General features: G+C 45.8%; 1 protein-coding gene across 1 annotated transcript in view; it reads right to left on the bottom strand.

Moving 5' to 3' along the window:
* TMEM132C (transmembrane protein 132C) overlaps nt 1-17,616 on the bottom strand; it is a 157,031-nt gene extending 139,415 nt beyond the window's left edge. Inside the window, exons 1-2 of the mRNA XM_012663444.1 lie at nt 17,583-17,616; nt 14,473-15,361 (exon numbers count right to left, since the gene is read on the bottom strand). Coding sequence (XP_012518898.1) covers nt 14,473-15,361; nt 17,583-17,616 — 923 coding nt within the window. The remainder of the gene's footprint in view (nt 1-14,472; nt 15,362-17,582) is intronic.
* Between the last annotated feature and the right edge of the window lie 261 nt (nt 17,617-17,877).

Consider the following 17,877-nt stretch of genomic DNA (forward strand, 5'->3'; position numbering starts at 1 on the left):
TAGTGGGAACGTGCACACTGCTGAACTGTTTAAATTAGATGGCCAAAATGATAGCAATCTGGGTGCAAGAAAAAAACTTGTAGGTATTTTTTTTTTAATGTAACATTTTCTTTAAATTTTCTTATGCAAAAAAAAAAAAAAGCCAGCGATCTCCATAGCAACGGGCCTGTGCCTGCTTTTTCAGAGACAGTTCAAGAATTAAGGACTAAGCAGCAATGCCAGGTGAGTGAGTTCCAGAATGCTGCATGAGGCTTTTCCAGAAACAGGCAACTTTTAATTCTTTTGAGAGCAATGATCTTAGTGGCTTCAGTTAACCTCAGGGAAGAGGAGCCTGAGATCATGGCTCTGACGCTTCCGTGTGATGTTCAGACATCTTCCTTTAAGCGTCACCTGTCTCTGTCGGGCTGAAAAATATAATTTCTTAATGAATTCTTTGATGATGATTGAAGACCACTTCCTCATGGTCGCCCCTCACAGAGTTAATTGCCCGAATCACCTTCGAGTGCAACAGAAGAGGGAGTGGAGGGGGAGACCTCATCAAACACCATCTGAGCCAAGGACCTGGGGCTGCGCAGAGGTTGCTAAGTCTCTGCTCAGAGCAAACAGGGAAGATATTTGCTGCCACTGTCTTTGGCCAGAGAAGATCTGGAAGAGTCACCTGCCTGAATGTGGCCCAACCTGAAAACCAGAAGCTAAGGTTCTGCCCACACCAACCACACAGATCCCCTCCCAGGCGTCTCCCCCGGGTGGCTGTCCTCAAACACCGATGATGAGAGAATCTGAACACTCACTCACTGCATCACCAGTCTGTCCTCTCCCTGCCTGCAGACACCAAGGGCATCTTTATAAAACCAGCAGACCTCACCCCAGACCCAGACTCCTGCTGCCCACTAGTGCCTGGTGTCCCTTAATAGTGCCAGGAACCCCCACCTGGGCAGGAGCACCTTGGCATGCTGTGGGGAACACAAAGGCACCGTCGTGGCTCAGGATGAAGCCCAGAGGGGTGTTTTCAAGTTTGCAAATCCATACAAGATAGGGCAAAGAGGATGAATGACAAAAGATTGGTATAAATAGAACCCTACGGAGAACCTGCAGAAAGGTAAGCTCCTCTCTGGCCTAAAAAAAGGTGAATGGGGATGAGAACCAACTGGCGCTGCGTCCTGAACGACAAGAAGGAGCCCACTTAGTGAAGGCAGAAGGATGAGGAGCATTCTGGGCAGAGCCAACAGCAAATGCAAAGGCCCTGAGGTAGGAATGAGCTTTGCATGTTGCAACAGGACATAAGTGAGGCTTGAGCAAAAAGAGGACAGGAGGGAAGGATGAAAACGAGGCTGGAGATGCAGGCTAGTCTGGGGCTGTGGACCTCAATTCTGACCATTCCTCAGAATCATCTGAAGAGATATTTTAAAACCCTGGTAATAGCCAGGTGCATCCCAGAGATTCTGATTTAATTGGATTAGGATAAGGTTCAGGCATTGGTATTTTTTTCTTCAATTTTTTTTAAAAGAATTATAAAACTGGAAAAACTAAAAGAATAGTATCCTAAATGCCTGTCTAACTTCCAGCTAAATTCACAAACTTTAAAATTTTTAAATTCATGCTTTTGCTGTTCTCGCTCTCTCTGCATATTGTGCATGTCTGTTTTTGTTCTGAGCCATCTGACAGCAAGAAGCAGAGACCATGACACTCACTCCGAAACATTCCACCCGCATCTTCTGGAACGAGAAACTTCTCCTGTGACTACAATGACCTAATCATATACAAGGCAGGTTTTACTGATTCGACAATTATCATTTAATATAGAGTTTATAGTCAAGTCTCCCCACTTGCCAGGACCTGGTGGTAGAGAGGAATGGGAAGTAATTGTTTTGATGAGTCTGGAGTGCCCTTTTGGAGTGATGGAATGTTCTGGAACTAGACAGAGGTGGTGGTTGCACAATCCTGTCACTGTACCAGTCACCACTGAATCGTTGACTTTAAAATGGTGAATTTTACGTCACGCAAATTTCACCTCAATAGAAAAAAAACCTCAATTGTTACAAAAATACCCTTTGTAGCATGTTTTCAATTTTGAATCCAGCGTCACGCATTACATGTGTCATTCTGCTTTTTTAGTTCCTGTCACTTCACCATTTTTTAAAAAGTATTAACAACTAGATTGATGTTCAATGTTATGGATATGCTAATTACCCCGATTATTTGATCATGATGTATTTTATATAGAGAGAAATATTGCTCTATATCCCATAAATATGTACAGTTACTATGTGTCAACTAAAAGTAAAAGGAAAAAAAGCAAATATGAATAAAATAAAAACATTGGCAACTGGGTTGGACATTTTCTGCGCTTTCTGGATGCCGCCCTTACACGTGGGGAGTGGGTTCCATTCGTGGGAACATCTTCAGGAGGCAGAAGCCAGAAACTCACTTTCCCAGACTCCTTTGCTGCCCCGTGAAGTCAGGTGACCAGGTCTCAGCCAGTCAGATCCAGCCGTGTGAGATGCTGAGATGGAAGAGAATAAAAGGATGTATTCCGGGGTAAGAGGGGAGATTTCTCAGGGCAGCAGAGATGTGGTCCTGGCACTCACTTCTCAGTGTCGCCGGTGACAGCTGCGAGGGGCTGTGGTGGTGGTCCCTTCTCTGGAGATGTCCCCGCGGAGGGTTTAGCCATTACTCTGGGCTCTGCAGGTCTGACTGTACTTCTTGTGAAGATCTGTGAACTCCCTGAGATTCTCTGCTGCACTCCTGTTCCGCCTAACCCAGCTGGAGCACCTTCTGTTACTCTATTCGCAACTAAGAACTACAGCTAAAAGAGCAACTAATTGATTTTATTTGTAAAGTCTTGTAGACACCACACAAAACACAACTGTGGGTTTGATCTGGTCAGAGGCGGCTAGTTGTGCGACCTCTGAGACAGAGTCAGCCCCGGACTCCAACACGGAAAGTCCAGGAGAGGAGAGTGAGAGAAACGCTCTTAGCCAAGGCCATCATTTCAAACTGTGGTTATTCATAAGGATCTCAGAAAGAGCGATCAGTAGACAATTTTATTTCTCCCTTCAAATGAGACCTCCCACCAGAAAGAGGAAACCAAAAGCTCTAACGTTGTTTTGCAAAATGTGGTGCAACATACTCTACGAAGCAGCCAGACAGGTCCCTCTGGGAGGCTTGGAACAGGCAGTGATCCCTCAAAGGGCACAGTCCCACCTGATTGTTCTCTACAGCTGATCACAAACTACCAGGAGCATCACAAAAAATCATTCATTCTGCTGTCCCATCATCAGCTCCTCCTGTCCACACTGCCTGCCTTTCCCTCGCTGTAAGGGGCGCCGTCAAATCCAATCTCACCCTCCCCTTGGCCCCCTTTCCCTTCCAGTCAGCTGCAGAGAGGAAAGATGAAAACAGTCCTTGGGAGAGATGGCCTCTGGGTCCCCAAATGGCCTTGAGTAGGCTGCACTGGGAACCGGTAGCAGCATCATTGCTTCGTCCTGCTGAGACAAGAAAGGTTCTTCTTCACACACTGTGTGGAAGTATTTAGGGTGTAAAGTATTAGTGAATTGACTACAGACACCACCTTCACCAAACACACTGTCAAGTACTAGACAATTTCTTTCTCTAGCTAGTAAATCTAACGGGTACAGGTCTCATTCTACACACTCAGAGTTTGCACCCCTCTCCCAGTAATTGAACAAAAATTTCTCTTTCAGGCCATTATCTCAAAAGATGGTAGAGATCAGTCTCAGTGAGTTGATAGTATCCTCTATGGGAGGCACTGCTCATTCCCTATGTGACAAGTATCCCCTCATCTTTCTGGCTAAGTGACTCTTGGTGTCATCTGGGCAGCATGTATCCAGCCTCAGGGGATGAACAAGAAATAACTTTCAAATTTTCTTGATTCATGGTACTGTGGAGGGAAGTAGCTGCTTCAGGATGAAGATGAACATCTCCTTCCCAGTGCATGGCTGCCGGAAACTCATTGGAGTGGACGATGAATGAAAACTCTGTACCTTTTATGAGAAGCGCATGGTCACAGAAGTTGCTGCTGACACCCTGCTGAAATGCAGAAGGCTTTTGGGGTCCGAATCAGTGGTGAGAACAACCAACAAGTTTTCCCCACGAAGCAGGGTATCTCGACCTTGTCCACCTGGTACTGGATGAGGGGCACTCCTGTTGGAGACCCAGGAGAATGGGAGAAAAAAAATGGAATATCTGCTTGGGGTTGCACTGTGCATCCTAATCTGAGTGTTCTCCACTTGGTTGTTGTAAATAAAAACAAGGTAGAGGGAAGTGCAAAACAGGAGGTCCAGAGAGCTGTAAAGCAGATTGGTGGCTTCCAGGGGCTCTGGGGAGAGGGGAGGGAGGAGTGAGTCCTTAGTGGGTATGAGATTTCCTCTTGGGATGATGAACATGTTTTGGGACCAGATAGAAGTGGCGGTTGCACAACCTTGTGAATGTACTAATGTCACTAATTCATCACTTTAAAATGGTTAGTTTATGTTATGAGAATTCTACCTGAATAAAAAAAGTGAGAGGCGTCTTAGTTCATTTTTGTTGCTATAACAGAATATTTGACGGGGTAATTTATAAAGAAAAAAAAGTTTATTTCGTTCATGATTCTGATGGTCTGAAAAGCTCAAGATTGGGCATCTGCATCTGGCAAGGGCCTCATGGCAGGAGGTGAAGGGAGGTGAAGGGAGCTGGCCTGTGCACAAGACCACATGGCGAGAGGAAGCAAGAGAGAGAGACAGGGGAGGCTCCAGGCTCTTCTTAACAACCAGTTCTCATGGTAACAGAGTGAGAACTCATTCACCCTCTACCAGGGCATTAATCTATTCATGAGGAATCCACCCACCCCGTGATCCAAACATCTCCCATTAGTACCCCCCTCCAACACCGGGGATCAAATTTTGACAAGTCTTGGAGGGAACAAACATCCAAACCATAGCAGAGGGTTTAAGAAGGATCTTCCTGGACTGACTGATACTACTGTGCCTGGACACATAAAGTCTAAACGAGCTAACAGAATCTGAAATCTTTCCAATCTCTTCAAAGAACATGATTTCCACTAGTCTGTTTTGAGAAAGCCTCCAAACAAAGAAGATGAGAAACCAAGGACCAAAGCTCCCAAGATTCAGCATTTTGTTATTTCATTTTTCCTAGGACACAAATGTCAGTGTATTACTCTGAAAAAAACAACATACTAAGAAAAATGCAAAGAGACCACAGAATACACTAAGCTTTTGACCAAGAGAATGAAACAAGCCAAGGACAAATATCAGAAACAGATTTCCAAGAGATGGATGCTGTCCCTTCTTAGGGTTTCTACTCTTGAGTCTCATCAGAAATAAAATTTTCTAAAAGTAACAAATAAATAAGATCAGACTTTTTAAAAAAGGACAGAAAAGAAATAACTTATGATAGCATAATTTGCCTTTCCCCTCTGCCAGAGATGGTCTAAGGGTGCTCATGGGACCCGGTTCTAGCCAATGTGACGTAATGGGAATTCTGCTGCCAGGCTTGTGGCCAAGATGTCCCTCCCCGGGAAGGCAGAGCCATATAAGGAGATAGCCTTTCATCTTTTTATCTTTGCCCCATTCCTTCCTGCACGGGCCACTCGCAGTCGGGAAATTTATCTTCATGGTGGTAGCAGCCATCTTGTGAGCCACGGTGCATTGTGGGTAAGTCCTGAGGAAGGCAGTGGAGCATGATGGGAAAATCCTGAGTTCGTGATAGCATGGGGCTGCTGAATCCCTCCTGGGCAGCCTACACCCAGGCTCCTTGCTCAGTACACAATTAATGTGCTTATATTATGAGCCACTGGTTCTCAAAATAGGGTCCCTTGACCAGCAAGAGCAGCAGCACTTGAGGCATTCGTTTCCTAGGGCTCCCATAGCAAAGTACCATGTGCACTGGGTGGTTTAAACAACAGATATGCTTTGTCTGACAGCGCTGGAGGCCAGAGGTCCAAGATGAAGGTATTGGCAAAGTGGGTTCCTTCTGAGGGCTTCCGGTGATTTGCTGTTAATCCTTGGCACTCCCAATCTCTGCCTTTGTCTTCCATGAGTCTTATCAGTTTAGGGGTCCTCCAGTATGACCTCCTCTTAACCAATGACATCTGCAGTAACTCTATCCCAAAGGAAGCCACACTTGCTGGTACTGATGTGGTATTTGGTATTCAAAACATATGAATTTTGGGAGACATAATTCATCACAATTCAGCCACAATTATACCTGGGAACTTGTTTGAAATATGAATTCTCTGGCTCCACTCTCACCTCTCCCATGTCAGAAACTCTTAAGAGTGGGGTCAGAAGCTTTTTGCTTTAGTAAGCCCCCCACTCAGGTCTGAGAACCACTGGTTTAAGCTCCTATTGGTGCAGGGCTGTTAACTGCAGCTGAAAGCACTCCAGCTGATGAACCCCCACCCCTAGAGGAGGATCTACATTCTGTGGGGCTTGGGCATCCAGCGCTCATGGCATTGAGTCACGCTGGCATCTGCTGGCTGTCGGCGTTGATATCCAGGTACGTGTATCTTAAAGGAATATTCCCAAATCAGCAGAGCCACTTCACCAGCAACCCATGGATGTGTCTTCTGTAACCTGACAACAAAGTCAGCATTCTCTCTCAGTTGCTTCTGCGTCCCTTTATACAACACAGAAAACGTAGGAAATTGTGTGGGGTTGAGGTCTTTTTGTCTAGTCATCTCACAGCCATGTCTACCCAACGGCTCTGTCCTACCATGCTGAGCTCAGGAGAACTCTGAGATCTTGCTTCCTCCTTATGTTTTATCCAGAGACAGAAAAAAGAGATCCATTGATTTCCTTTCTGATTTTGCAAATTGCTCAGGGATTTCTCTCGGAGCTCAAGGATCCTTTTAAGGTCCCACCGATACTTAACTCCAAGTCCCCTCTGACACTCTTTGGGAAAACTTTATCAAATTTTTTGCAATAAGAACAAACCTGATAACAGTTCCAAATTTTTTGTCTACTTCAAAAATTAAAGGTCTTAAAAGGTAAGCTGAGGCACAATAAGTTTTAAAGAGTTTATTTGTACAAAACAAAGATTCATGAATCAGGCAGCTCCGAACCAGAAGCAGTTCCGGAACTGTGGGCACTGTGCACTTCAGGGTGGCATGATCGAGTGTGTCAACTGGACTCAGTCCTTAGCTCTTCCATCTGAGAAACGCTGACATTGATCCATCACTTTCGAGAGCCAGTCACGTGCCTATGAGGGCTGTTTTGGGAAGCGCTCGTTAGCGCCTAACGAAATGACTAGAGATCTTCCCTCCGCCATGCTGTCAAGGTTGGGCTCTGTCTTTGAACATCCCTCTCTGATGTCATCAAAGCCCTTTGCTTCCCGTTATTTTTCTTTTTTAAAGAAGGGCTATTAAGATATAGTTATTACAAAGAATAGACTAACTAGATTAGGGCCTTGCTCTTCGGTAGACATGAAAACTGGCCTTGATTTCATTGGCTTATGGACGTATTATCTGCAGCCAACATCTGGGAGGCACATTTCACAGAAACAGAGCTCCTCGCATTGCCAGGCAAGGCTGTTAGGGTCAAAACAGACAGACAGCTCTTGTCCCACGTTCATGGGCACATTCGTGATTCACCGAGAATCACGGCGGGCTTTTAAGCCCGAGGAACAATTGGTTATAACCTGTGGCCATGGTCATCTACCATTTGTTCAGCTCAGGGTTTCTCAATCCCAGAACTGTTGATTGGCATTTGGAGCTAGACTATTCTCTGTGGGTGAGGTGTCTTGTAGAACATCTAGCATCATCCCTAGTCCTTACCCCCCAGATGACTTCTCCAGGAACACAGAAAATGGGAGCTGAGGCAGCAAGGAGATTCCAGAAAAGATTTTAAGCAAGGGGGGGGGATGCAATCAGAACCCTTTTGAAACAGGTATGTGCTCGCTCTCTCTCTCCCCCCAAGATTTTAATTCAGCTAATAACGCTTGGGATTTTAAGACATACGTGGTTCAGATTTCTGATATTTAGGAACGCTGGAGTTAATGATAATGACACCAAACCAAGTGGGAGCACGTGAGTATCTAAAAATCCCTCCCAAATACTGAACGCTCTGTCTGCGAACATTCCTGGCCACCTTAGACCACCAGATAGAGAGGGACCGATGTCACGGGGCCATCGATTCCTGTGTTAAATTGTTTACAACAGACAGCGCTGTGATTTGGGGAACTCGAAGACGAAGATGACTTTTAAATGGGTTAACGAATGTGGAAGAAAGAGGGCAGGACTCGGGTCGGAAGGGTTCTGGTTCCTGTCTCTTTTCACAGAGCTGGAGTCAATTTTGTGTCTCAATGTTTCCCACAACAGTAAAATCGCTCTCCACTGCCTCGCGGAAGCCGGGCTGCCTGGCAACCCAGATGTGTTGTGGGGACCGGGGAGGGGCCGGGGACGGAGCGGGAAACATTATTTCTTCGCTTCTTCCCAAGCAGAAAGAAAATTGTTCCTCCTCTCTGTTCCAGAAGAATACATTTAAAATGACAAGCTGGAGAAAATGAAAACAAACCCTTCCTTTGGAGACGTTCGACAGGGGAAATGAATTTTAGAGTGTGGGAAAATGAGTTTCCAGAATTTTCTGAATTAGCTCCAAGTGTTGGAGTCCATGAGAACTCGATTGTGTTTCAGGGTCTCCTCTTCCTGACGCTGGGTCTGGGCACAGCCAGGTTGTTCGTGAGGGGTCTACTTTGCCAGGTTGCAAAGGAAGCATCTACAATTACTCGGGGCAAGCCTAATTCCAGGATATTTTCATCACCCCAAAAAGAAACCCCACACCCATTAGCACTCGCTGCCCCGGGTCCTGGCAACCACTGATCTGCTTTCTGTCTCTGTGGATTTGCCTGTTCTAGGTATTTCATATAAATGACATCATACAATACATGACTGTTGGTGTCTAGCCTTTTTTTCACTCAGCATCTTGTTTTTAGGGTTTATGCATATTGTAGCATGATCAGAACTTCACTCCTTTTCATGGCTGAACAGTAACATAACATGGTACAGATAGATCACATTTCACTTGTTCCTTTGTCAGGTGATGGCAGTTTTGGTGTTTAGCTATAATGCATAATGCTGCTCTGAGCATTTGTGCATTTTGTGCAATTGTGTGTGTGTGTTGTGTACAAGTGGACTCAATTCTGAGGACCCACCACTGGCTTCAATCCATCAAGACACACGTGTTCCATGAATCCCTCCACCTCCCATGCACCAGTGGGGACCTGTGACTCTGCCCTCTGCCCTGGGCTAGTTAGGAGCTAGGTCTGTCTGCAACGGATTAACCTCACGAAGTCCCTTTAAAGGTGAGAGCCAGTTTTCCTATTCTACCTGAATTCTCTTGTCATATAGTTAGATTCTAGAAATGAATCCACCTACAAGCCACATCCTGCTTGGAAAAATAATACTTCTCTCAGTATCCCTGCATACAAGCTGCTTTAGCACAACTCTTTAAGAGCTTTCTTCCCTGCATCCACCCTTTATGCATTTTATTTATTGGAACATGCCGGGAGCACACCGCTGCTGTTGAGCACAGGCGGCATTGTGTTGACTGGGTTGGGAGAACTTTAGTCACTACCAACAATGACAGTGCCCCACCCACCAGGCAAACCAGGACAGAACTAACGAATGCACAGGTCCCATGTCCGACAGCTGGGAAAGAATGGAAACACCACTCTGCACCCCAGCTGGGAGTACCTCCTTGCTCTCTTATTTTGTGAACCTGCCTCTACAAAGCGAAGGTCATTAAAGACTGGATGCTAGAATAGTCTCTCCCCTGTGCTGTCTTTGTTCTTCAGGGAAGACCAACCTCTTTACTTCACAGTGTTTTATTCTTTTTTAAAAAAAAAAAAATCATCTCTTAGGATGTACATCCTGAAGTCTCCATGATCTGTCTGGGCACAGGAAACCGGCCCAGCGAAGGACAAAGAAGCAACGTAAATTGCTGTTCCATCCTCAGTTATTCTTGAGCAGCATCACAAGGACCCAATATCACAGGTCATTGGGTGTCTATACTCTTTGCATATCAAGGATGTAGACCCCTGGCTGTCAACCAGGGTGATCTTGCACCCAACAAAGAATATTTAGCAATATCTGGAGACATTTTGGTTGTCACAGCTGGAGCAGGGATCAAGATGCTCCTGGTGTCAGTGGGGAGAGACCAGGGACGCTGCTAAACCTCTTAGCATGCACGGGGCAGCCCCAACAACAGAGAGTTACCTGGCCCCAAATGCCAGCGGTGGTGAGGCTGAGAAACCCTGGCATAGGTGAAGCCAGCTCCTATGCTAATCATCCTCCTTTATTATGTCGAGACATGGGAGGCGTCTATTTAGTACGCATAAATTCACGTTAGCAGCAACATATAATCTCCCAGTCGGGAAAGATTCTTTATGACTCTCTTAGCATCCCTAATGCAGGGTTCAGAATCGGTTACAAGTGGAGAACAAATTGCTCCATGTCTACAAATTACACATTTCAATTAAGCTTATGTGAATTGGAGAGGACGCGTGATCACCACCGTTGCTTCCTTAGGTATCAATTTCAGTTGCTCACTGACAAGGCTGAGAGGTTCATGGTCGCCTCAAGTCTTCTCTTTAATGACCTGCGGGGTCAAAACTGACCTATTTACCTAAGAGCTGCAACTTGACTTACAAGAGCATCGATTCAACCGTGGAGTGATTCTGCAAACGCAGTGTGAAGCTGGGTGCCGGGGAAGCAGTCACATGGAAGAAGTTTCTTCCTCAGCGTTCTGAGGTCTCCCGGAGCACCGAGGAACACGGCCATGACAACAGGGATTTTCACAACTGAGGATCCCAATCCTCAATATATTTGGAACGTCCTTGGAATAGTGAAGGGTTCCTGTGCTTGCACTTGGGAATCTCGATCTTTAGTTCAAGAAACCTCCTAGTCAGTCATGAAAAAATAAATCCATGCAACAAATGACATAGGTTTGATATAGGTTTGATATTATCTATTTGGTTTTGCATCAATGCAACACATTTTTATTGGGACTTTATTTTCAGCTAAGCCATATGCCACGGGCTGGGGACACAGCAATGGGCAGAGAGATAGACAGACTTACACGGAACATGCTTATGAGTATTTGTGAAACACATCTGCACATGCATTTCTTCATTTATGTTGGTAATTATTTATTTTTTGTTTTCCAAAATAGGCTTCCAGAATAACATTATGGATATAGGAAACAAAGGTTCTATCTTCTACACCTTGACTTTTGAGTTTCAGTGACTAACTGGACCCTAAAGCAAGGGTTGCTTTTGAGTTCAATTCATTAAGTTGCAGACAAAATCCAGGCTGCCTCTGTTTGCCTACAGATGAGTGTCACTTGTGAAAATGATCCTGCAAAGGAGGCTCGTGCCAAGTTTCTATATAGGTTATTTGTCCCACAAAAACTCCCCAAAAGTCTAAGCTCTCTCCCAATATCATAGCTTTGTCAGAGGCCCATCTTTCTTTTTGCCAAAAAAGCAGGATTAGCAGGTGCTCTTGGAGTGTTGGAGGCGTGCTAACAGAGAACCAAGACTTCTCCTTGTGGAACTGAAGAGCAGAATGATAACGGAGCACGGAGCATGTGAACACTATGCAGCCCCACGATGCTCAGGACGGTTTGCCATTCGCAAAGACAGCTCTGTGCAGGACTAAATTCCAGAGGCGCTACCTTTGCTGGCCAGCTGGATGCTAAGCTCTTCAAAGGTCTCCATGACATTGCCTAGCTGAAGGCAATGCCCACAAACATAGCAAAACGGGAATCAGTGCAGCTTGGAGAACAAACCTGGTGGGGGTTGTTTTGTGCAAGGCACAATGTTCTGTTACTGCTAAAATAGAATCCAGTGCTTACTGAAGTTTTTTTTTTGTTTTTTTTTTTTTGAGACAGAGTCTCACTGTGTTGCCTGGGCTAGAGTGCCATGGCGTCACCCTAGCTCACAGCAACCTCAAACTCCTGGGCTCAAGCGATCCTCCTGCCTCAGCCTCCCGAGTAGCTGGGACTACAAGCATGTGCCACCATGCCCGGCTGATTTTTTCTATATATTTTTAGTTGTCCAATTAATTTCTTTCGATTTTTAGTAGAGATGGGGTCTCGCTCTTGCTCAGGCTGGTTTTGAACTCCTGAGCTCAAACAATCCACCCGCCTCGGCCTCCCAAAGTGCTAGGATTACAGGCGTCAGTCACCGCGCCCGGCCCTGAAGTTTCGATGGATGTTTAAAAACAGCCCTGTTAGTAATATTCAACATGCATAGAGAACTTCAACATGCCAGATGCTATTATAAGCAACTTGCAAACAAATATCAGCCCATGGAATCCCTGCAACCTTATGGAAGCAGCTATTATCTTTATATCCGCTTTAGAGCCTAGGAAACTGAGGCATACGAGAGGTTAGGTAACTTGCCTAAAGTCACACAGGCTGTGAGTGGAAGAGATAAGATTAGCATTGAGGTCAGCTGGTTGCAGGACGGCAGTTCTCCGTACCATGCCTGTCTGCATGATGATACAAACAGGCAACAGCTCCTCATCTCCAATGAGCCAGTCCTGAGCCTCCCAAGGGCAGGCGGCGCACCGTGAGCCTTAGAGCTGGGGACCCTGGCGGCTCGGCTCACACCCACCCCAGGTAGACCGCAGAGCCTGCATTTTCTGACGACGGAAGTTAACAAAGCACAAATGAAAAGACAAGGATGACTCTAAACTTCTCCGACTCCTTAACAACGATATCAGTTCCCTGTCTTTCTGTCTCCAGTTTCAAAGCCAGGGCTGGATGTATTTATTTTACGATTGAATGATCTGAAACTAAGAGGGCAAAGGGACTTACTAAAATACTAGACGCGGATCTCCTAGATCACTACCCTTCCTCATCCACGACGGGAGGAAGCAGACCTGGGTCCTTTTGCCTGAATGTTGACCCTCCTGGTCCTGCATTTCAAGGTTAAGACACTTTCAACAGAGCCACCGATGCACTAACGGCAGCCTACCACGATGTCAGTGAGTCCCCTGCTGATCCCCGAAGGTTTCAGTGCAAATGTGATGGGAATCCCTCGCATGGTGAGCTTCACATCTTGAAAAAGATGTAGGGTTTCATAACGGCCCCTGAAAGGAAGGTCATAAAACTCCTCCCGTCACACTCAGAAACAAATGAAGATCTGCAAAATTAGTCCACATAAAAATTAAAAGAAAAATGATAAAGCTGATGACAAGACCGATACTTCAGAAGACAATTATTTGAATCTGAAGGCCTAAGAAACACTTTGAGAAACCAGTTGAAACCTCTGAACGCTTTTTGTAAAAACAAGACTTTAAAAATGACCATCTTTCTATTCATATTACAAAATGTAAACAAAATTGAAATCTGGTATAACATGCTATTGTTGTATTTTGAAAATATTTTTCCAAGAAGCTCATTCAACATAATTTTTCATTCTAACAGGTTGCAATTATAACCTAAGTCCTTCTTAACTATACTAGGAAAAAAATCCTTATTTTTATAATCTTTATTTTTTAAGCAAATCACAGGCCATTTTTTTTCATTATTTTGACATCCTAGTTCACACATTAAGAGGATTTGCTTCAAATGCCTTTTCCCTCAGGATAAATTATCCTCAGAAAACAGGTGCCCCAGTACCAAATTTTAGAATCATTGTACAGAGTGACGAAGCAGCCCTGTTACAACTTTGGTGCTACTTGCAGAAACAGCAAAGGTGAAGGTAGGTGGATTATTACCTTGTTGTTTTAATTTGAGTGTTTTTTTGTTTGTTTGCTTGTTTTATGAGGTGGAATACCTCTGCTAAGGAGTTTTCTGTTGGACATGTTCTTTTAAGCATTGCTAAGCTGTACTCACGAATGTAGGCTTTCCCAGATACTAAGTTGCAACATTTAACCTCTCCCAATTAAAAAAAAATGTACTATGAACACCATCCGAGCAACAGACACTTTTAACCCTGACTCGAGCATTACAAAAGCCATCCATATAACCAAAAACTTTTGTATCCCCATAACACTTCGAAATTAAAAAAAAATGTATTATCCTTGGTTCTTTTCATATATGTACCCACAGTGAGATATCATAACTCCTGTGCCTTTTCTTGGGCTCCCTGCACAGACTTTCAATCGCGCAGCCCATGCTGGCAATCTGCAAAGGAATCCTGAGCAAAGGACAAATCACGACTCTCTTTCAAACGGGATGAGTCAAGGTCAAAGAGGCTGATGACTTTGGCCTCGCTCCTCTTGGATATAGTTTCTGCTCTCCCTCCGCCCCCTGCTCCCCCACAGCACACGGTGCAAGGGCAGCGGCTGAGCCCATGTGGCAGGTGCACAATTTGGCTCCCGCTGTCAGCCTCAAGGGTCCCCGAAGGTAGTGGAAACCGACTCTTCCCGCACATCCGCCAAGCCCGGAGCCCAGTCTCACACCAGGCGTGCCAAAGACGGCCAGAGGGGCCAGGCTGGGCACCTACCTCAAGATGAAGAGGTCCACGGTGGAATTACTGGAGATGGTGACATAGGCAGTGACCACGTCCCCCTGTCTGACCGGCCGGGAAGGCAGCCAGATGACGACGTTGCCATCCAGACGCAACTCGCTGAGCTGGGCGCTGTCCTGGGCCCGGAAGAGGCTGACGGTGCCGATCCTCTGCAGGCGGGACGTGGTGTCCCCCAGCCCATCCTTTCCTGGGCGGATGGCGTTGCCCTTCCTGAAGTCACCCCCGGCACAATCCCCTCGCTCGGTCCCCGGCTGCACGGTGTAATACAGCTCCACCAGGCTCCCCTCCGGCTGGTCCACCGACTTCTTCCTCCCGGGCCCCGCCGTGGGGGGACTGAACCAGCCGGGCAGCAGCTCCAGCTCGGCCATGCACAGCCCCAGCTCCCCCTGCAGCCGGCAGCCGCCCCTCACCTCTCTGGTCTCCCGGAAGGCGAAGACCCCGAGACACGGCAGCTTCTCCCCGGCGCTGTGGTCGCCCCAGTCTCTGCCCACGATGTAGAACAGGACCTGCACCTTGGGCCGGCTCAGGTAGACCTTCTCCCGCAGGATGTAGGCTTTCAGTTTCCAGTCAAAACCAAACTTGCCGGATGCACCTAAAACGCTCGAGGGCAACATCAAGTCCAGAGGCACGACCTTTTCCACGGAGAAAGGCCCATAGCTGGCGTTCACCGCCGGGGGCTGCTTGGCTCGGTACGTGAAGAAGGACTCAACGCGGGTCTGCAGGCTGGAGTTGCGCAGCAGGTCCTGGGTGGCGTCCTTTAGGAAGAAGGACGTCTCTGCTCGGAGGATGTGGTAGCTCACCGGGAGGTAAGGCGGCAGCGAGGAGAACCTCTGGATGTTGTCGGTGACCCCACGACCCTCTATCACTAGAGGGGAAAGGAGAGAAAAGAAAAAGTCGGAATGATTAAGGAGCTCCTCAGAAGTCGTCTGAAGCCCACTTGGCTAGAATTGTTAAATCCCTCCTGGAATCAGCCGCAAATGGCTCTCCACGGTCCAGATGCTGGGCATGTCCTTCTATTAGGTCGGAACAAATGAAACGGAGCATTTTTGTAGAGTAAGAATTATAGCATGGTGGCAGCTGCATAGAGTTTGACCTAACAGAATGCTGCTAAATTGCCTATAAGAGTAAAGTGGGTATTTTTATTAATAATTTCCATGAGCTTTCAAATGTATTTAATGACACTGGTACATGAAGAGAAAAATAGACTCGCAGAATAGAAAAAAAAGTACATAAATAAACCCAAGAACACATGGAAGTTTAGTATGTGATAAAGGAGGCATCTCCAATCCTGAGGCAAAGAGAGACTTTTTAATAAATGGTGCTGGGACAACTGTTAGCTATTTGGGAAAAGAAAGATAAAATTAGATCCGTACCTCACACCATACATAAGAATAAACTTCAAACGGTTCAGTGACCTAAATCTAAGAAGATTAAATCTTCTAAGTACTAAAGAAAACGTGGATGAATTCCTCTATAACCTGGGCATAGGAAGAACTTTCTAATTATGACTCAAATCCAAATATAACTTTTTAAAAATAATAATACATTTGCCTATGTGATTTTTTAAAAATATTTGCATTACAAAAACATAAACAAAGTCGAAAGAGAAATGACAAGCTGTGAGTAAACATTTGTGATGTGTGCATCACAGATAAAGGGCTAATGTCCTTAATATGAAGAAATTTTGAAATTTGAGGAAAAAGACTAAAAAATTTGAGAGAGAAATGAGTAAAGAGCACAGACAAGTCACCAAAATATATTAAAATCACTCTTACAAATATTTAAATCTATCAAACCACATTCACTATTATAGAGATACAAATTAAAACTACCAACAAACACCATTTCTCACCCCACCCCCAGACTGGCGAAAATTACAAAGTCTAGCAGCACGCCGTCAGCCAGACCGCAGATGCCAGGCACTCCGGCATACCGTGGCAGAGCCTGGAAAGAGCAACCCTCTTCTGGAAGGGCATTTGACAATCTCTAACAAAATTGCATTTGCATTTTCATCTGACTGTATGATCACGCTTTAAAAAATACACCCTGAAGGTACACCTCTGGCAAGTCAAAAATGCATCTGCACAGATCGTTCATGGCAGCACCAGTTTCCATTGCAAAGTTATTTGACACGACCCACATACACTCATGCAGGGAAAGGGCTGAGTAAACTGCAGTACTTCCGTGCAATGGAGCATGGCGAGCTGGAAAGCAAACAAACGAAGATCTGCATGAACCAATATGGAGCGATTCCCAGATTATACTATTAAGAGAAAAAACAAGTTTCAGAAGGACATCGAAAGTATGCCACCTCCTGGGTAAGAAAGAAGGGGAGATGAGAAAATATACATGTGTCTGCTCGTGCATATGACACACACACACACACACATATACACACACACACATACACAGGAAATGCAACCGGAATCCACAGGATTGGTTATGGACGGGACGGAAAGGAAGGGCCGAGGGCAGGGAGGCAGACGGGGCGAGTGCAGCTTTCTATATAGTCCTGACTTTTGGGATCAAGTCACCGCTTCACACATGATAATGATAACGCCAACAAGGATCAGCAAAAACCCTAAACTGATTACAGATGGAAACAAATCAACACGACTCTATTTCGAGTGAATATCAAAACCACACCCACCGAAGGAGGGAGGGCAAAATCTCAAGTGTCCGAGTCACTCTGGACACATATTTTGACTCTATACCCTGAGGCTAAAGACACAAATAAAAGAATCGTAAACAAATATGGACCTGTGGTTAGTAAGTTTGCTTTGGACGGGAGCATGGATGAGCAGTTCTGAAACTCCTCTCCGAGTAGCACAGCATTACGCAAAGGAGAAGTGTATCATGAACCCGGGAGGTGGGTTTGTCTCTGTCAGAGGGGGGGTTGCAAACGCAGAAAGGGAGAAGGTCAGCGTGAAACCTGCGGTGGGTGAAAATGGGATTGGAGATGCAGGTGTGAGCTCAGGGTGTTTAATATATGTGCAGATAGAGAAGTAGATGCAGACTGTGTGTACATGTATGCACGTGTACATGCATGCATGTGTGCATGTATACACGTGTACATGTTTCCCAGCTCTGTCCACTGAGAAGGCCTAAAAGCAATGACATCAGACAGCAACGAGCACATCCGGCACCCGGATATTGGTGTCTAAATCCCATTCTCCACTGAAAAGAACCAAGGCTTCTTGGAGGATTCTCTGATTCCCAGGACAAGAAGAACATGGAACATCTTACAGTGTTAGAAAACGAGGAAGTCCCCTTTAGAATGATGACAACACATCCAAAGCATGTGCCCTCTGGAGGCACCTGGTCCTTTTCCCGCAAGGGACACCGGCCAGGAGATCAAGGCTGCCTCCTGTGCCACGGCCC

The sequence above is a fragment of the Propithecus coquereli genome, unplaced genomic scaffold, assembly GCF_000956105.1.
Source record: "Propithecus coquereli isolate 6110/MARCELLA unplaced genomic scaffold, Pcoq_1.0 Scaffold81, whole genome shotgun sequence".
Taxonomy (NCBI): Eukaryota; Metazoa; Chordata; class Mammalia; order Primates; family Indriidae; genus Propithecus; species Propithecus coquereli.